This window comes from Oncorhynchus nerka, linkage group LG19 (genome assembly GCF_034236695.1).
Source record: "Oncorhynchus nerka isolate Pitt River linkage group LG19, Oner_Uvic_2.0, whole genome shotgun sequence".
Classification (NCBI taxonomy): Eukaryota; Metazoa; Chordata; class Actinopteri; order Salmoniformes; family Salmonidae; genus Oncorhynchus; species Oncorhynchus nerka.
The window spans coordinates 19,533,303-19,554,684 of record NC_088414.1 but is presented as its reverse complement, the minus strand read 5'-3'; the positions used below and the strand labels follow the sequence as shown (position 1 = coordinate 19,554,684).

Here is a 21,382-nt window from a genome sequence, read left to right as displayed (position 1 = left end):
TAGATTATAAAAAGTAGTAGAACATCATTTCAATATAAGTATCATAATGATTATAGACGGATCACCGTTTTTTGACCTATTCACTTTATGTAGACTGTAACTAGATGACTCATGGGAGCGGTAAGGCAAAGCTTTACGCCTCCAGAGTGTCAAAAAGTTGTGTGCTGTGAGCTTTCTGCCTCAAACCAGGCAATTCACCTCTTGGGAAAGACAAGCCACGCAATCAGGAACATCTGTTGGACACTCTCCAGAGGCTGAAACAGTCTCTCAATTGATCAGGCCGCAGTGTCTTAGGGCCGCTTCACGTTGAGTGTGAACTTGGAGGAGTTCGCCCTCTCCGAGTCATGTCCCCACCATGCCCTTCCTTTCTGACACACACACACGCAAGAACATACATGCAAGCACACACACACACACACACACACACACACACACACACACACACACACACACACACACACACACACACACACACACACACACACACACACACACACACACACACACACACACACACACACACACACACACACATATGGAAGCATGCATGCCTGTAGGCACACACACGCGCGCTTGCACGGCACGTACACACACCGAAATGTAAGCGCATGCACACACACACACGCACAGCCCCCTTACCCTTTCCCCTCTCTGTGCATGACTATTTATCTAAGTCTCCATCCCTGGTTGAATGGCAGTCTTTGTTGGTGACTGAAAAGTTTAATGATAGCTGCAGGCCTGATGCATTTGTATCTGTCACTGGAAGACGTTATTCTCAAGCTGAGAGTCTTCCCCATTCTAGCTTGTAGGGGAGAAGGGTTGAAGTTACGGTCAAGCCCCAAATGGGGCTGCCGTCGGCGCATTTTGACCAATCACAACGTCTCCTTCGCCCATATATCAACCGGTGTTGGTGTCAGGTCAGCTGACACCAAGGGATGACACCACACTCTCAAATACACACACACAGACTGCACTGTACACACGTACTGTACATGTTGAGCAGTCTAGCATCTTGTCATGTCCACCAATGATCAAGTTTCATATAGTGCTGACAGTTTACCATGTACTGTCTTCCCAATAGAAATGCGGAAAGCTTCCTTGTAATGTATGTGTTCATGCAGAAGCACCCATTGGCTGAGCTGTTAACATGCAGTAAACAATATATACTTTAGTAGCTGTAGTTTGTCATCTCAAATTATATTGCCTTATGAACCCTACTCTGTAGACACTGCCATGTCTTTGAACTCTTGCATACAGTATGATTCAACTCACTCACATTGACTACATATGAACTGCCCTTGGTGATGGTAACCTCTGTTAGATGATCAACAGTAACCAAAGAATAGGGTGATAGCAAAGGGAAGGAAGAAGCAAAAAAGTGTAAGGGTGAATGAATGCGTCAGTAGGAGAGTACACATCATGCAGTTAGACAAAACTTACTAGTGCTCCTTTGCATCAGACAGACACCTTTCATCCAAAAACGAACAAGCATCCTTATAGAACACAACAGGTAATGTGTTAGTGCCTCCACACAGCCACACTCACACTCCTATGTCCCAGCCCCAGACAAAGTAAAGGTATCTATCTCTGTTGATCTGAAGTCACAGGAACCATTGCCTTCACCCGCCCAGCCATTATCGTGTTATAGATCTAACCCTGTGAGTTAAGTGCCCTGCTAAAAGCAAATGTACACAAACATCCCTGAGTGGAATGTGGTGCGAGGCCTTTATCTCCAAGTGAATCACCCATGGAAGAATTTGAATAGAGACAATAAGTTACAGTTGACAGTTTAGGAGGAAATTGGGCAATCGTTTCAACCAGCCAGGGTGTTGTTCAATGGAAAGTGCTTGAAGACAAAAATATCTGGAAAAATTAAAACACCAACAGCGTTATGAGTTGTTAAATATATGGACGACAGCTGGGGATGGTAGTGGCTCCAGAGTCTCATCCTGTTGATGGCTGGCTGGGAGCTGGACGCTGGGCTGGGTGCTGGGCGCTGGGCTGGACGCTGGGCTGGGTGCTGGGCTGGGAGCTGGGCTGGGAGCTGGGCTGGGAGCTGGGCCGGGAGCTGGACACTGGGTGCTGGGCTGGGTGCTGGGCTGGGTGCTGGGCTGGGAGCTGGACGCTGGGCTGGGTGCTGAGCTGGGAGCTGGGCTGGGAGCTGGACGCTGGGCTGGGTGCTGGGCTGGGAGCTGGGCTGGGAGCTGGGCTGGGAGCTGGGCTGGGAGCTGGGCCGGGAGCTGGACGCTGGGCTGGGTGCTGGGCTGGGAGCTTGGCTGGGAGCTGGACGCTGGGCTGGGAGCTGGGCTGGGAGCTGGGCTGGAAGCTGGGCCGGGAGCTGGACGCTGGGCTGGGTGCTGGGCGCTGGGCTGGGTGCTGGGCGCTAGGATGGGAGCTGGGCTGGGAGCTGGGCCGGGAGCTGGACGCTGGGCTGGGTGCTGGGCTGGGAGCTGGGCTGGGAGCTGGGCCGGGAGCTGGACACTGGGCTGGGTGCTGGGCTGGGAGCTGGACGCTGGGCTGGGTGCTGAGCTGGGAGCTGGGCTGGGAGCTGGACGCTGGGCTGGGTGCTGGGCGCTGGGTTGGGTGCTGGGCGCTAGGATGGGAGCTGGGCTGGGAGCTGGGCCGGGAGCTGGACGCTGGGCTGGGTGCTGGGCTGAGAGCTGGGCTGGGAGCTGGGCCGGGAGCTGGACACTGGGCTGGGTGCTGGGCTGGGTGCTGGGCTGGGAGCTGGGCTGGGTGCTGGACGCTGGGCTGGGTGCTGGGCTGGGAGCTGGGCTGGGAGCTGGACACTGGGCTGGGTGCTGGGCTGGGAGCTGGCCTGGGAGCTGGAGGCTGGGCTGGGTGCTGGGCCGGGAGCTGGGCTGGGAGCTGGGCCGGGAGCTGGGCACTGGGCTGGGAGCTGGGCCAAGAGCTGGGCCGGGGGCTGGACGCTAGGCTGGGTCCTGGGCTGGGAGCTTGGCTGGGAGCTGGGAGCTCGGCTGGTGTTGGGGTGGGGTGGGAAGAAATAGAAGCAGATGGGAGAAAGGTAACATGAGCCAGTGTGAATGGACTCATTGTTTCTGCAGCTTAATTAGGCGAGACAAGTGAGGCGTGAACAGATTCCCATCATTAGGGTCCTAAAAAGCCCATTAGAATCAATGCCACGCTTGGTCAGACTCAATGTCTGCCATAGCAGCCCGGGCCAAGCAGGCCACTGGATACGATTACAGCCGCGCGGCTAAAACAAGGCAACACTATAGCCACACTAACACCCGAGGTAATGCAATTGACGCCGCGTTCTGGAAAAGGGATGAGAGGTGGGCTGGGGTGAAGGGTGTGTGTGTGTGTGTGTGTGTGTGTGTGTGTGTGTGTGTGTGTGTGTGTGTGTGTGTGTGTGTGTGTGTGTGTGTGTGTGTGTGTGTGTGTGTGTGTGTGTGTGTGCGTGTGCGTGTGCGTGTGCGCGTGCGCGTGTGCATGTGCGTGTGTGTGTGTGCAAGTGGGTAGCTGCCTGTGCGTCTGTTTGTGTAGATGTGTCTAGATTGTAGCCGGCAGGGTCCTGATAAACTGATAAACTGCTGGGATTAATGGCCACTTCTGGAGCCCAAGTGGCTCTATCAATACAGGGAAGAGCTGCCCAATCGGCCCATTGATCTGTTGTCTCGCTGGGTGCTGGGTGTAATTCCGGCACCCTGGGCCTGAGTGTTCCACAGAGGGTAGGGGCTGGGGGAGATTGGACTAATGGTGGCGCCATCCATAGACTCTCCTGGATTTGAGTACTCAGCGCATACTGCCTCTATTGCTATATGTGCAGTAACAGACTAGCTGATCCCGTACAGTTGGCTACAGCACAGTAAAGCCTGATCAAATTACAGCACATAGAGCTATGGAATTAATATAAATTAATACCCGTTAAACTTGCCCATGAAGGTGATATCCTTTGGGGTAAAGAGGTGTACAGTAGTTATCCATAAAGAAATTGAGGGTGTGATCCCTGTACATTATATTACATACATGGCAAATCTGTTTGAGTCTAAAGAATCAATGTGGTCTCAGGGCAATTCGTATCATTCTGTATGTAAATTTGTAACACTCCGTTGAGTATGAAATGTTACGTTACATTATGAATAGAATAGCGGTCGTACGATATCATACCAATTAGAGGACGTATAGTATTATACATATTACCCGGTCATACAATAGCATATGAATTGGAGACCAGGTTGCTTGTTGCCATAATAACAAATGAGAATTACGTTGGCTGTTAGTGGAACTAATGACAAAGGTTAGGAGAATGAAAACAACAAAGATTGGGTCAATTTACATAGCAGGTGGAACATGTTAGACGGTAGCGGATTACACCAACCCATTCTCTCGACCATCCTCTAGACCACATATGTCAGAGTCAAGGCCCGCGGGCCACATCCGGCCCGCAAGAAGGTTTTTTACGGCCCCTGGGATGATCTTGATTTATTATTAGAACCGGCCCGCAGCAAGCCGGCAGCCCGCAGATCTTTTACACGCACCAATACTACATTTCCCACAATGCAAAGGTGACGCACCGAGCAGTAGGCTGCTTCATTTCAATATTTATTGGCACAGCAGTCGTCAGCATCACAGTAAAATTAACTTTCAGATACCCATCAAAAATGGCAAAACGGAAGGTGGATACTGAGAACCGGGGTTTCAAACAAGGTGGAGTCGGAGTATATGTTCACGAAGGTAGCTGGAAAACCTGTGTGTCTTCTGTGTGGAGAAAGTGTGGCGGTACTGAAAGAGTATAATCTGAGACGACATTATGAAACGAAACACGCGGACAAAAACAAGAATATGGACATGGAACAAAGGCTACAAAAGGCAGAGGAATTAAAACGAGGCCTCAAATCTCGACAGGCTCTGTTCAAAAAAGCCAAATCACAAGGCCAGGCTGCTGTCAAGGCCAGTTTTATTTGTAGAAGAGATCGCTAAATCAGCCCGGCCATTTACGGAGGGGGATTTCATCAAAAACTGCATGATTAAAGTTTGTGACGAAGTTTGCCCAGAAAAAAGGCAACTCTTTTTAAATGTGAGTCTGAGCAGAAACACCATTGCCGAGAGAGTAGACCAGTTGTCCATCAATCTAAAAGAGCAGCTTGTGAAAAAGGGAAAAGATTTTATTGCATATTCCTTGGCTGTGGATGAGAGCACCGACATTTCTGACATTGCCCAGTTGTCAATTTTCATCCGCGGAGGACTCAACCTAAGCGTGACAGAGAGTTTTTGGCTTTACGTCCTATGCATGGCACAACTACGGGGCATGATTTGTATGAAGAGGTGTCAAGATGTGTAAATGAGATGGAGCTGCCTTGGGAAAAACTCGTGGGTTTGACAACCCGACGGAGCACCTGCGATGTGGGACACAGGAGCGGACTGGTGGCGAAGATACGGGAAAAGATGCAAGAGGAAAACGCGACAGGTGAGCTGACAGCTTATCATTGTATCATACACCAGGAAGCGTTGTGCGGTAAAGCCTTGAAAATGGAGCATGTAATGAGCATCATCACGCGCACAGTTAACTTTATCAGAGCCAAAGGTTTGAATCACCGCCAGTTCAAGGCATTTCTGACGGAGTTAGAAACGGAGCATGGTGATTTGCCTTATCACACAGAGGTGCGATGGCTAAGCCAGGGAAAGGTGCTTCAAAGATGTTTCGAGCTTCGTGAGAGATTTGTCTGTTCTTGGACAGCAAAGGGAAAGACACAACACAACTCCGAGACGAAATGTTTCTGTGTGAAATGGCTTTTCTGTGTGACATTAATAGTCATCTGAATGCAATAAACTTGCAGCTGCAGGGTCGGGATCGTGTCATCTCTGATATGTACAGTACAGTGAAGGCATTTAAAACCAAACTGACTCTGTGGGAGACGCAGATGCGGAAGAAAATTTGAGCCACTTTCCCAGCTGCCAGACCATGAAAGAGAAGCTCTGAGTGCGTTCCCGAGCACACAGTTGGCTGATAAAATAGGTATGCTTGCCGCTGACTTTCGGCCGATTTGCTGACTTTGAAGCACAAAAAGCAGGTTGGAACTGCTCGGTAACCCATTTGCTGTTGACGTGGAAAGCTCACCACCAAACCTCCAAATGGAGTTGATTGACCTCCAATGCAATGATGCACTGAGGGCAAAATATGCGGCAGTGGGTGCTGCGGAGTTCGCCCGTTTCCTCCCCGGCACAATGCCCCAGCTGCGCATCCAGGCTGCTCAAACGTTGTCTATGTTTGGCAGCACATACCTGTGTGAACAACTGTTTTCTTTGATGAACCTGAACAAAACATCACACAGAAGTCGACTTACTGCTGAACACCTCCACTCAATTCTGAGGATTTCTTCAGCTCAGAGCCTTACCCCGAACATTGATGAACTTGTGGAAAAGATGGGACACCACCAAGTATCACCTCAACCTCAAACAAGTGAACATTACTGTGCAATCACATATTTAGAGTTTTTACTCAGTTCAAGTTTAAAAGTTAAAATTTAATATTTGTTTTCACTGCATGTTACTTCTCCTTAAACAAAGTGTTGTTTTTGATTAATAGATTTTTGCACTTTATTTTTGTATTTCAATCCAATTATATTTTAAAAATATTTCAGTTGAGTGGATGATAGAAAATTGCTATTATTGTTTTTTCTTTGAAGTAAATTTAGCCCACTTTTGCTAAAATAGAAAATATAGTCTACTGATGGTGCCTTGAATACGGTTTCTTTCATTTAATGTTCATGTTATGGGGATATTTATATAAAGAAATTTGTCTTTTGTGTCTGTTGAAAATTAAAGATTACTGACAGAGCCATAAGAAAATATTGCTTTATTTATCTGATCATATTGTAATATATTTGTTAGGTTTTCAGTAGGTTCAATTAGGTTCACTAGACTATATGCGTCATTTAAAAATTTTTCAATGAACATTCGAACAGTCCTCGTCTTGTAGCTGATTTTTTTATTTGGCCCTCCGTCCATTTGACTTTGACACCCCTGCTCTAGACCATCCTCTCGACCATCCTCTCGACCATCCTCCCTACTTTCATTTTTAATCGTAACTAGACTATTACATAATGTACATATTGTATGTCTCTGAGGCCAGGCTGAAAGAATGAGTCTCTACAATTTTATCTGTCTATTTTTTTCCACGTGAAATATGCCAGGATTTTGTGTGAGACTAACTGACAACAAGAACATGGCTTCTGTCATAACAACAGTAGCACTTCTCTAATCCCCAGTTGTCAGAGCTAAGCCTCATACCTCTCTATATGAGGTAGTCCCCAGGAAAATCCCAATTTATTGTTCCATGGTGCATGACAGTCATGCATAGATACCATCACAGACAACAAGGGAGGGATGGAGAGGGAGAGAAATGAAGGGAGGCCCGAGAAAAGGCGAGAGAGATTGAGACGGAGGGAGAGAGGGAGGAGGGAGGCAGCCTTTATCTGCTCACCTCAGGCTGTTGTTTTTGCTCCACGGTGGCAGTCTGTGGTGGAGGGATCTCACACACTGACTGAATGGTCCCTGACCACACACACACACTCATGGTTTGCAAGATACCACACACACACACAAGTGCACACACAGAAAACCACATCTCTCCTAATGCCCTGAAGACACATAGGGAGAAAGAGAGTGAAAGAGAGAAGAGGGTGAGATAGGGGCAAAGAGAGTGAAAGAGAGAGGAGGGTGAGATAGGGGCAAAGAGAGTGAAAGAGATAAGAGGGTGAGATGGGGCAAAGAGAGTGAAAGAGAGAGGAGGGTGAGATGGGGCAAAGAGAGTGAAAGAGAGAAGAGGGTGAGATGGGGCAAAGAGAGTGAAAGAGAGAGGAGGGTGAGATGGGGGCAAAGAGAGTGAAAGAGAGAGGAGGGTGAGATGGGGCAAAGAGAGTGAAAGAGAGAAGAGGGTGAGATGGGGCAAAGAGAGTGAAAGAGAGAGGAGGGTGAGATGGGGCAAAGAGAGTGAAAGAGAGAAGAGGGTGAGGGTGAGATAGGGGCAAAGAGAGTGAAAGAGAAAAGAGAGAGGGTGAGATGGGGCAAAGAGAGGAGGGTGAATTGGAAAGAGAGAAGAGGGTGAAAAAGATGAGATAGGGGCAAAGAGAGTGAAAAGAGATGGTGAGATAGGGGCAAAGAGAGTGAAAGAGAGGAGGGTGAGATTGGGGTAAAGAGAGAGAAGAGGGTGAGATAGGGGTAAATAGAGTGAAAGAGAGGAGGGTGAGATAGGGGCAAAGAGAGTGAAAGAGAGGAGGGTGAGATGGGGCAAAGAGAGTGAAAGGGAGGAGGGTGAGATGGGGCAAAGAAGTGAAAGAGAGAGAGAGGGTGAGATGGGGCAAAGAGAGTGAAAGAGAGAAAGATGGGGCAAAGAGAAAGAGAGGGTGAGATAGGGGGCAAAGAGAGAGAGTGAAAGAGAGGAGGGTGAGATTGGGGTAAAGAGAGTGAAAGAGAGAAGAGGAAAGAGAGTGGTGAGATAGGGGAAAAGAGAGTGAAAGAGAGAAGAGGGTGAGATAGGGGCAAAGAGAGAGAGTGAGAAGAAAGAGAGAAAGAGAGGAGGGTGAGATTGGGGTAAAGAGAGTGAAAGCGAGAAGAGGGTGAGATTGGGGTAAAGAGAGTGAAAGAGAGGAGGGTGAGATAGGGGCAAAGAGAGTGAAAGAGAGAAGATGGTGAGATAGGGGCAAAGAGAGTGAAAGAGAGGAGGGTGAGATTGGGGTAAAGAGAGTGAAAGCGAGAAGAGGGTGAGATTGGGGTAAATAGAGTGAAAGAGAGGAGGGTGAGATAGGGGCAAAGAGAGTGAAAGAGAGAGGAGGGTGAGATGGGGCAAAGAGAGTGAAAGAGAGGAGGGTGAGATTGGGGTAAAGAGAGTGAAAGAGAGAAGAGGGTGAGATAGGGGTGAAATTACTATAAAGACAAGAAGTAGAGAAATAGAGACAAAAAGAGAAAAGACGAGGTAGAAAGAGAGAAAAGACGAGGTAGAAAGAGAGAAACATATTGCGAGAGAGTGAGAGAGGTAGGCAGGTAGTTTGGCGCCTTCACTCTGCCCAGCGCCCCCCGGTGCCAGAGATAAAGGCCTGCTGAATATTTCATGTCTTTGACTGACAGCTCCTCAGGGTCTTAGGAGAGCCATGGCGCCCACTTTACAGCCCAGAGGAATCTCCCAGACAACCTCAACACACATCATGTGATAACACACACACACAAAGACGCAGACACATACACGGCAGACACACACATGCACGGATGCGCATGCAGACGACACACACACACAATTCACTCCAGGCCCTGTCACCCTACCACTATGTCTGGTGCTTAGGTGTACCAGCGGTCATCAGGTTCCAGGTATGTTTGGCATTGTGTGACTTTCAAATGTTCTTATGATTTTAAGCACATCCTTTGTAACTTGAATTGTTTCCACTCGTTAAAATACATCTGATTAATCAATTCATTATTAATGCATGATAGAGTAGACAACATGAAATCAAATAATTATTTGTCACATGCTCCAAATACAACAGTGCAACTGTCAGCAGACCTTACCGTGAAATACTTACTCACGAGCCCTTAACCAACAATGCAGAGTTCAGGAGCCCGTAAAACGGCGGCCATCCCCACCGGCGCCATTCTCTAAAATCAATAGGAACTGTTATGTTAACAGGAAGTCACATGCTGGTTCTCTTGGTCTCTGATCAACATGTTGTCAAAACTACAAGCATGTTTCTTCATCTTCACATTCCCTAAACCACGTCTTCAACAATGTGCTGTATTTACCAAGCTCTCTCAACATTACCCTACACTACAGTACGTCATCTCTCATGTTATACTTAGTAAATCACCTCATAATACTTTCTCACCTTAAAATTCTTTCCATCGGTTACCTCCGGAGTCTTTCAGAGGTGAATGAAACTCCTATTTGATTAAAGTTTGACCAGGAATGACAGTTATGTCTTATATAATCACAGTGAGTGTGATCATGTGGGCTTTTGAAGGGCTAACGGCAGAGCCATGCTACGGTAGTGTGTTGGAGTGAAATTACACTTGGCAGCCATGTCACATTTTCCAAAAAGCTCTCTGTGATTCTCTGACAAAAAGTGTGCTCCTAAGACATTAGATCCTTTTCTTTCTTCCTTATTAGGAGGGAGCTCGGGTCAAGGTAATTTTCTGACAGTACTGGCAGCACTACTCACTAGCAGGGAATCTGCAGTAAATCAAAGAGAAATCCCTCCTAACTCTCCCTCCTCGGCCTCTCCCTACACTTCCCAGGATCCATCTCTTCTCCCATTAGGATGCATGGAGAGGCTCCTAAGCCTGAATCCCAAGGAACCGTTTCCCCGCCCCGCTGTCACATCTGACCACTCGGCCCCTGATGAGATCATTGTCTGCAGATTGCTTCCCCGTGAGGCCCCTTGGCACCCGGCTGTGTCTGGTGTGTGTGATGTGTGCTGCGTCTGGGGACCAGGCAGGCGGTTCCTCTAATCATCCCTGACACCAGTGGCTCCGCCCCTCCTAGGCCCCCACCGCCTGCCTGCCCTGGCTCAGTCTAGCCAGCCCAGCTAACTCCAAACACACCTTCCTCTTCCATCCTCTGTCCAATTGGTCTGACTGACAGATCAGCCACTCATGGGCCACAACCAGGCCCAATCACTCTCGCTCATTGACGGAAAATGGCTTCCAGAGCTGCATGTGCCGAAGGAATTAGTTCCCAGTGAGAGCTCATCCAGAGGTCAGATAAAATTGGTGAGGCAGAGGGGGTGTATCCTGTACCATACACCCCCTCCCCCTCTCCCATCATCCCTCCTTCTTTACAGGAAGAGGAAGTCAGGGGTCTGGTCTAAACAAACTCAGGATGTTGAGCAGCGTGGGGCTTCAGAGCTTTGCTTCCACTGAGGATCAAATCAGTCCCACATCCCCATCATTCGCAGGAGAAAGAGACAGAGATATCGAGGACGTAGGTCGGGGTGCTTTGTAAGAATCCGAAGGCAAGTGGGCAATCTGCCTTTACCATCAGTCCTATTAGCCAATGTACAATCATTGGATAACAAAATAGACGAGCTACGATCACGAAAATCCTACCAATGGGACATTAAAAACTGTAATATCTTATGTTTCACCGAGTTGTGGCTGAACGACGTGATGGATTAAATACAGCTGCTGGGGTTTACACTGCACCAGCAAGATAGAACAGCAGCTTCTCGTAAGAAAAGGGGTGGCGGTCTGTGTATATTTGCAGACAACAGCTAGTGCACAAAATGTAATATTAAGGAAGTGTTGAGGTTTTGCTCGCCTGAGGTCGAGTATCTCATGATAAGCTGTAGACCACACTATTTACCAAGAAAGTTTTCATCTATATTATTCGTAGCTGTCTATTTACCCCGACAAACTGATGCTGGTACTAAGTCCACACTCAATGAGCTGTATAAGGAAAATGCTCATCCATAGGCGGCGCTCCTAGTGGCCTAGTAGACCACCTTTACTCCACACACAGAGACACGTACAAAGAGACACGTACAAAGCTCTCCCTCGCCCTCCATTTGGCAAATCTGACCATTAATCTATCCTCCTGATTCTTGCTTACAACAAAAACTAAAGCAGGAAGCACCGGTGACTCGGTCAATAATGAAGCGGTCAGATGACGCAGATTCTAAGCTACAGGACTGTTTTGCTAGCACAGACGGGAATATGTTCTGGGATACACCACATCAATCACTGGCTTCATCAATAAGTGCATCGATGATGTCGTCCCCACAGTGACCGTACGTACAGTACATACCCCAACCAGAAGCCATGGATTACAGGCAACATCCGCACTGAGCTAAAGTGTAGAGCTGCCGCTTTCAAAGAGAGGTACTCTAACATTCACAAGGACGATTACCAGGACGTGTATTCCAAGCATGCGCTGACCAACTGGCAAGTGTCTTCACTGACATTTTCAACCTAATATTAATAATATGCATGCCAATCTCTCCTGGCTGAAAGTGGAGGAGAGATTGACTTCATCACTACTTTTATTTATGATAGGTATTGACATGTTGAATGCACCGAGCTGTATGTCTAAACTACTGGCATACAACTCGAACACCCATGCATACCCCACAAGACATGCCACAAGAGGTCTCTTCACAGTCCCCAAGTCCAGAACAGACTACGGGAGGCACATACTACAACATAGAGCCATGACTACATGGAACTCGATTCCACATCAAGTAACTGACGCAAGCAGTAAAATAAAAAAATAAAAAATAAAAAAGATTTTAAAAACACCTTATGGAACAGAGGGGACTATGAAGCAACACAAACTTTGGCGCGCACACACACACACACACACACACACACACACACACACACACACACACACACACACACACACACACACACACACACACACACACACACACTATACATAAACATGGATTTAGTACTGTAGATATGTATTAATGGAGGAGTAGGGACCTGAGAGCACACAGTGTGTTGTAAAATCTGTCAATGTATTGTAATGTTTCAAAATTGTATAAACTGCCTTAATTTTGCTGGACCCCAGGAAGGGTAGCTGCTGCTTTGGAACTGGATACTGGACTTCCTGACGGGCCGTCCCAGGTGGTAAGGGTAGGTAACAACACATGTGCCACGCTGATCCTCAACACAGGGGCCCCTCAGGGGTGCGTGGTCAGTCCCCTCCTGTACTCCCTGTTCACCCACGCCTGCATAGCCAGGCACAACTCCAACACCATCATTAAGTTTGCAGATGACACAACAGTGGTAGGCCTGATCACCGACAACGATGAGACATCCTACAGGGAGGAGGTCAGAGACCTGGCCGTGTGGTGCCAGGATAACATCCTTTCCCTTAACGTGATCAAGACAAATGAGATGATTGTGGAATACAGGAAAAGGAGGACCAAGCACGCCCCCATTCTCATCAACAGGGCTGTAGTGGAGCAGGTTGAGAGCTTCATGTTCCTTGGTGTCCACATCACCAACAAACTATCATGGTCCAAACACACCAAGACAGTCGTGAAGAGGGCACAACAAAGCCTATTCCCCCTCAGGAGACTGAAAAGATTTGGCATGTGTCCTCAGATTCTCAAAAACTACACCTCCACCATCGAGAACTGGTTGCATCCCTGCCTGGTATAGCAACTGCTTGGCCTCCGACCACAAGGCACTACAGAGGGTAGTGCGTACAGCCCAGTACATCACTGGGGCCAAGCTTCCTGCCATCCAGGACCTCTATACCAGGCGGTGTCAGAGGTGGCCCTAAAAATTGTCAAAGACCCCATCCACCCTACTCATAGACTGTTCTCTCTGATACCACACGGCAAGCGGTACCCGAGCCTAAGTCTAGGTCCAAAAGGCTTCTTAACAGCTTCTACCCCGAAGCCATTAGACTCCTGAACAGCTAATCAAATGGCTACCCAGACTATTTGTATTGTCGCCCACCAAATATTTTACGCTGCTGCTACTCTCTTGTTGATATCTATGCATGGTCACTAACTCTACCTACATGTACAGATGCAATCGGAAGTTTACATAGACTTAGGTTGGAGTCATTAAAACTCGTTTTTCAACAGCTCCACAAATTTTCTGTAAACAAACTATAGTTTTGGCAAGTTGGTTAGGAAATCTACATTTTGCATGACACATAATTTTTCCAACAATTGTTTACAGATTATTTCACTTCTAACTCTATCACAATTCCAGTGGGTCTGAAGTTTACATACACTAAATTGACAGTGCCTTTAAACAGCTTGGATAATTCCAGAAAATTATGTCATGGCTTTAGAAGCTTCTGATAGGCTAATTGACATAATTTGAGTAAATTGGAGGTGTACATATGGATGTATTTCAAGGCCTACCTTCAAACTCAGTGCCTCTTTTGCTTGACATCATAAGAAAATAAAAAGAAATCAGCCAAGACCTCAGGAAAAAAATTGTAGACCTCCACAAGTCTGGTTCATCTTTGGAAACAATTTCCCAATGCCTGAAGGTACCATGTTCATCTGTACAAACAATAGTACGCAAGTATTAAAACCATGGGACCACGCAACCGTCATACCGCTCAGAAAGGAGGCGCGTTCTGTCTTCAAAGGGGGTGATACCCTAGACCCAAACTGTTACAGACCTATATCCCTCCTGTCCTGCCTATCTAGAGTATTCGAAAGCCAAGTTAATAAACAGATCACTGACCATTTCGAATCCCACCGTACCTTCTCCGCTGTACAATCCGGCTTGGTCATGGCTGCACCTCAGCCACGCACAAGGTACTAAACGATATCATAACCGCCATCGATAAAAGACAGTGCTGTGCAATCCAGTCGTGCAATCCGGCTGTGCAATCAGAGACCTGGCCATGGACCTGGCCAAGGCTTTCGACTCTGTCAATCACCTTATTCATATCGGCAGACTCAATAGCCTTGGTTTTTCTAATGACTGCCTCGCCTGGTTCACCAACTACTTTGCAGACAGAGTTCAGTGTGTCAAATCGGAGGGCATGTTGTCCGGACCTCTGGCAGTCTCTAAGGGGGTACCACGGGGTTCAATTCTCGGGACGACTATTTTCTCTGAAAGTATCAATGATGTCGCTCTTGCTGCGGGCGATTCCCTGATCCACCTCTACGCAGACGACACCATTCTGTATACTTCTGGCCCCTCCTTGGACACTGTGCTAACTAACCTCTAAACGAGCTTCAATGCCATACAACACTCATTCCGGGGCCTCCAACTGCTCTTAAACGCTAGTAAAACCAAATGCATGCTTTTCAACCGTTCGCTGCCCGCACCCGCCCGACTAGCATCACCACCCTGGATGGTTCCGACCTAGAATATGTGGACAACTATAAATACCTAGGTGTCTGGCTAGACTGTAAACTCTCCTTCCAGACTCATAATAAACATCTCCAATCCAAAATCAAATCTAGAATCTGCTTTCGCAACAAAGCTTCCTTCACTCACGCCGCCAAACTTACCCCCATAAAACTGACTATCCTACCGTTCCTCGACTTCGGTGATGTCATCTACAAAAAACTTCCAACACTCTACTCAGCCAATTGGATGTAGTCTATCACAGTGCCTTCCGTTTTATTACCAAATCACCTTATACCACCCACCCCTGCGACCTGTGTGCTCTAGTCGGCTGGCCCCGGTCTACATATTCGTCGCCAGACCCACTGGCTTCAGGCCATCTATAAGTCTATGCTAGGTAAAGCTCCGCCTTATCTCAGTTCTCTGCTGCCAGTGACTGGAACGAATTGCAAAAATCGCTGAAGTTGGAGACTTTTATGTCCCTCACCAACTTTAAACATCAACTATCTGAGCAGCTAACCGATCGCTGCAGCTGTACATAGTCCATCTGCAAATAGCCCACCCAATCTACTTAACTCATCCCCATACTGTTTTTATTTGATTTACTTTTCTGCTCTTTTGCACACCAGTATCTCTACTTGCACATCATCATCTGCACATTTATCAGTCCAGTGTTAATCTGCTAAATTGTAATTATTCGCTCCTATGGCCTATTTATTGCCTACCTCCTCATGCCTTTTGCACACACTGTATATAGACTTTATTTTCTCTACTGTGTCATTGACTTGTTTATTGTGTGATTGGCTTGTTTATTGTTTACTCCATGTGTAACTCTGTGTTGTTGTCTGTGTCACACTGCTTTGCTTTATCTTGGCCAGGTCGCAGTTGCAAATGAGAACTTGTTCTCAACTAGCCTGTCTGGTTACATCTCAAGACATCAGTCAGGAAGTTAAAGCTTGGTCGCAAATGGGTCTTCCAAATGGACAATGACCCGAAGCATACTTCCAAAGTTGTGGCAAAATGGCTTAAGAACAATAAAGTCAAGGTATTGGAGTGGCCATCACAAAGCCCATAGAACATTTGTGGGCAGAACTGAAAAAGCGTGTGCAAGCAAGGAGGCCTACAAACCTGACTCAGTTACACCAACTCTGTCAGGAGGAATGAGCCAAAATTCACCCAACTTATTGTGGAAAGCTTATGGAAGGCTACCTTGAACGTTTGACCCAAGTTAAACAATTTAAAGGCAATGCTACCAAATACTAATTGAGTGCATGTAATCTTCTGACCCACTGGGAATGTGAGGAAAGAAATAAAAGCTGAAATAAATAATTCTCTCATATCATTCTGACATTTCACATTCTTAAAATAAAGTGGTGACCCTAAACTGACCTAAAACAGGGACTTTTTACTAGGATTAAATGTCAGGAATTATGAAAAACTGAGTTTAAATGTAATTGGCTAAGGTGTATGTAAACGTCCGACTTCAGCTGTACATATTACCTCAATAACCTCGACTAACCTGTGCCCCCCCGCTCATTGACTCTGTACTGGTACCCCCTGTATATAACCTCGCTACTGATATATTACTGCTGCTATTTAACTATTTGTTTTTTACTTATCCATATTTTACTTTACACTTATTTCTTAAAACTGCATTGTTGGCTAATGTTATAGCCTCTTGTGTGCCTCAAGTTACTGTGTATATTTGTCCCTGTTAAAGTGCTAAATCATTACTCCTGTCAAAATATCATTGTTATTTACAGAAGAAGTCAGTGAACTTAGTGTTTCGCAGCGTAAATCATTTTCTAATTGAAATATCTAACACCTGAGTTCACTCCACCCCTAGAGAGATTTGATTGGCTGCAAAGGGATTCAACTGTCTTCCCCTAATTCCTGGCCTCCATGTTCTGTCTGTTGGAGACGATGTTGATGGAGAATTATGTGTTGTTTGTTTTAGTTTGGGGCGAGAACATATTCCGCGCTGTGAAGGTGACATGGCAGGGTGAGTTATGTGTCGTGAGGGGAGGAAATGTGAGCCTTTAAACCTTTTGAAGTGATTCCCTCACTGTCCTGCTGGCCTCAGGCAAGGCTTGTTTGAACACACTGTAGAGGGGCAAAGGGAAGACATGGAAACAAAGTGATTTGTGTGGTGTATTGTGAGACATGTGGCCGTAACCTTAACTTGTAAACCCAAATTGCATTTAATGAAATGCTTAACATGCAGTTCTAGTGCATCGCAGTCAAGCTAAGAGATGTATCCACTAGCATTTAATTTGAAAAGGTATAATAAAACATGTCATGTAAATTCCTCACAAATGTTAATGTTGTATTGTCATTAATTGCTTGTTCTACAGTGATAACCCAAATAAACCCAAAGTAATTATTCACCTGTTATAACCTGACCATATTGTGAGAATTGCCTTGAGTTTTGAGTCTGGGTTAAACTAGCAGATGTCACTTGCGTAACAACAATAGTCTTTTAACTGTACGCCGCCTGTGAGTACAGTAGCTTATTATGCTGTCTGGTGAATAAACTGACTCTACTGCCACCGATTCAAAGTTCACATTGGGGACATGACCTCAGAGGTAAATGGTGTGCACCCTCTCCTCTCTGAGACAAAAAGCTAATGATGCAGAAAACAGACCCGGGACTTTCCTGCCATGCAGCCTGACTATCTCCCAATGCTGTGGCTTGTTGGAGGGTCTGGTAAGAAGGAATAATAATAAAATCATCCATCATGCACATGGGACTGGGAAAACACCCAGTGAAGTGATGCTAGGCTAGAGAAACAATCATATGCACTATGGGCTCTCAGGCACTCCCAGGGCCCGGGCTGTGCTGTCTGCTGGCTGAGGATCTTGTGCCTGTCTTGGAGCCTCTCCAGAGTGAAGAAGAGCCCCGGTAATTACAATGGGAGGCATGAGGAGTCATTACAAGTCATGTCCCAGGCATGGTAGACAGTGACCTCTCCCAAAACGCACCAAACCGGAACCATACATCACCCCTTCATCCTCACACCCTCTCATTTGGAACATTTAGAAGCCCTGGGGTTTTGGCAAGGAGAGATGGAGCTACATGTGTGTATGTGGATGTGAAAGTGCCTTGTGCTCTGTTTCTCTGTGTACAGTGGAGGGAGTCCCATGAGTAAGCATCAGCATGTGTGTGGAGCGGAGCGGCACGATTCTCCCCTCCTCTCTCTGCTCTCTGTCTCCTTCACCTCATCACCCCTCTCACTCTCTCTCATCGGAGGGAAGGTAAGGAAGCGGATGGAGCATCGCAGCCTGGTTTATTTAGCGGACAGGGGTTCAGAGTTGAAAGGGAAGTGGGTGTGTGGTGGGGAGATGGAGGGAGGAAGGGAGGAGGGGAGTGTGTGGTGTGGTGGGCGTGGGAGAGAGGGATGAGATGGGACCACATATCTCTAATGGAACGTTATGTTTGACATGGGGGCTGGCTGATGTAGGAGGAGGATGGTGGGGATTCCTGGAGTTTGGCTGACACACACACACTCACACACATCCCCCTGAAGTGTGCCCCTCCGTGTCAGCCGAGTGGCGCTGTGCTTTGATCTCAGCTCCGCGGGTCAGAAATATCTCCCTCTCTCTCTCAATCTCTCTCTCTCTCTCTCTCTCTCTCTACCTCCCTCCAGCCATCTGCCTGCCAGGGAAGAGGCTCGACTGCCTCAGGGTGTTTAGGTTTAGGATGGATCCTAATTTCCTCTTCTAATCATGACATCGTCCTGCCTGAATAGGTTAAAAATGTTGCCAGGATATTCTCCGCTTCCTCACTCCAGCAGGGCCCAAATTAGACACATTACATACTTCCCCAGTGTGAGATAATATTTAACCCATTTCCTCGCTGAAAAACAGTAAGTGTGTGTGTGTGTGTGTGTGTGTGTGTGTGTGTGTGTGTGTGTGTTTGTGTGCGTGCGTGCGTGTGCGCGCGCGTGTGTGTGTGTGTGTGTGTGTGTGCATATGCACGTGTGTATCAGTGCAGGCTGCTGAGTGGAGGACAGATCATAATAATGGCTGGAAGGGAGCAAATTGAATGACATCAAACCACATGGAAACCATGTGTTTGATACCATTCCACTAATTCGTCTCCAGCCCTTCCTCCCCAATTAAGGTGCCACCAACCTCCTTTGGTGTGTATATGACTGTGTTTGTCGTATGTGGCCACAAACTAGCATGCCCCATATGGTGGGATCAGATTCTGAGGTAATTCAATAGTGGAGAATAAGTTGAGTTGAGCTCCTCCCCCATCACGGACATGATTAAAGACTTGACTGATTAGAGGTGAAGAGTGGCCATGGCCCACTCAGCTTGTCAATAACAGTTAGACTCACCTCAATGCTGTTCTGACCAGCCTGTCTCTCTGTCCCCACCACCCACTAACCATTCTCCATCTGAAACATAACGCCTATCTGTCATGCATTTGACAGTTTACAGTTGATACACATATCAATAGTTATACAAATTTTATACTCATGTTAAATACAGTATTTGCTAAATGTGAATACTAGTATTTGCAACAGAACATTTTTTTAAATGCATTGAATTGATAGTTTTTCACCAAACTTTGACAGTGTGCAATCAGCCCTTCTCAGTCCAGCGTGTATGGCACAGGTTCAAAACCCAGCGGCTTTGTTTCGACCAGAATCTCTCCAGGGCCTTGTGAGTAATGAGAGGCCTAAATTAGAATCCTAACTCTTCATTTCAGTTGCGTCTGTGCTCGGCCATCAACTAAACAATACAACAATGACACTTACATAATTCAAGCCCTGAGAAATGTGTCCATATTGCCACAATGAGTGTGGTTCAAGAAGTAGCAAGGCCACAAGATATGACTGTCTTTCATCCCAGATCTCATACACAATTGACTCATGTTAAACGCAAGGTCTCTGGTCATAAATGCCGGAGCCCACAGTTTTCCACAGCAGGTCAAGCATACATGATTTATTTGATTTAGCACTGTTGAACTGCAATGCAGAGTCTGTACTCGCATCACAAAGACATGATGACATGATAAAGAGAGAACTGCAAATTATACATACCAATCATCATAACATATGTATAGACTCTCCATCTCCTACTATTTTATCTAGATGTTGCTTGAAAAGGTATGTGGGTATGTATGGAGGAGTGGGATGAAGAATAGTGCATCCATAAAGGTTTTCGGCTCAAACAACCATGTGTTTTCCATAAAATCATACTTCACAGGATTTTTATGACAGGGGTGTTGCTTCGAGATCTCTCTGAGGCAGTATCTGTAGCTCGTCTCTGAAGGCAACACACAATACTCGAGGCCTGAAAGACAGCATGACATAGCAGCACCAGTTAAGGAGAGGAATGTTCCGGCTTCTTCTGCCAAACTACATGGGGAGAATCCAGTCCAGTTCCTTTTTGTAGTTCTGGTGTTTTGCGTGAGGAGAAAACATGCTTGAAAACAGGAATAAATTAGAAATGGAACTAAATTAAAGCGTAATGATATTTCAACATTTGTGGTTTGTTTAATATTAGTACTAGTTGATCCCAATGCGCTGCATTGAGTTTTGTGACTTCATAATATGTTCTTTCACAAAATGCAACTTTTTGTATCACAGTTTTTTAACTCATAATTATGGACAGCATGTAGAATGCAGATCAAGTAGACTATATTCCCTAAATATAGTATATATATTCTATATTCCCTAAATATACTACATACATACTGTATTCCCTCTTGGGATAAGATTTTCTTGTACATTATAATAAACTTGTGCCTGACAGCATTGAGAATGCTTTCTACAAATTAAGAGTTTATTTACAAAACTTTATTTTCACATTTGGGTTTTTTGCATCAGAAATGATTGCTTATGGGTACCTTTATGTGCATTTAAAATATTGCTGTTCTCAGATTTAGAATTCATAGCTTTTAGAAGTGTATTAAAATCAGTTGCAAAACGCTATGTCAATTTCTTAGCTGGAATGTGATGTTATATATGCTGTATATTTAACATATAAATTAAACCCATCATAAATCCAGCTTCGTTCTATAGTGCAGGGGTATTCAACTCTTACCCTACGAGGTCCGGAGCCTGTTGGTTTTATGTTCTACCTGAAAGTAGATTTCACCCACCTGGTGTGTCAGGTCCAAATCAGTCCCTAATTAGAGGGGAACAATGAAAAAAAGCAGTGGAACTGGCTTCGAGGTCCAGAGTTGAGTTTAAGGGCTCTACTGTTTAGTTAGAGATAGACCTTGTCCCAAATTACACCCTATTCCCTATATATTGCACTTCTTTTGGCCAGACCCCAGATATCATATAACTGTACAGATTTTTTTTAAATATAGATTTTTATATTGATGTCACAAATGTGAATCATTTGTCCAGTTATTTAATAAAAATGTAATTATTTGTCGAATTTGACTGTGTGAAACCTTGCATTGCTTCTTTTTCTCTGAGAGGGAGGCAGATATATCTTGTTTTGCAACTAAATGTGATTGTTTTTCCCACTGAAATGAAACCATCTAGTGGAAGGTTTCAAACGAATACATCTGTCATTTAACAACTGCATGCCATGATTAGATGCGGGAAAAACACACCAATCTCTTTCATAAGTT

General features: G+C 46.0%; 1 protein-coding gene across 1 annotated transcript; it reads right to left on the bottom strand.

Moving 5' to 3' along the window:
- Positions 1 to 1,944: 1,944 nt before the first annotated feature.
- Positions 1,945 to 3,054, bottom strand: LOC135562532 (uncharacterized). The gene has a single exon (XM_065005032.1). It carries the CDS (start codon positions 3,052 to 3,054, stop codon positions 1,945 to 1,947), a length of 1,110 nt encoding a protein of 369 aa, XP_064861104.1.
- Between the last annotated feature and the right edge of the window lie 18,328 nt (positions 3,055 to 21,382).

Excerpts from the sequence above, each read along its gene's own strand:
- LOC135562532 (XM_065005032.1), bottom strand. The coding sequence starts at position 3,054 with ATGAGTCCATTCACACTGGCTCATGTTACCTTTCTCCCATCTGCTTCT.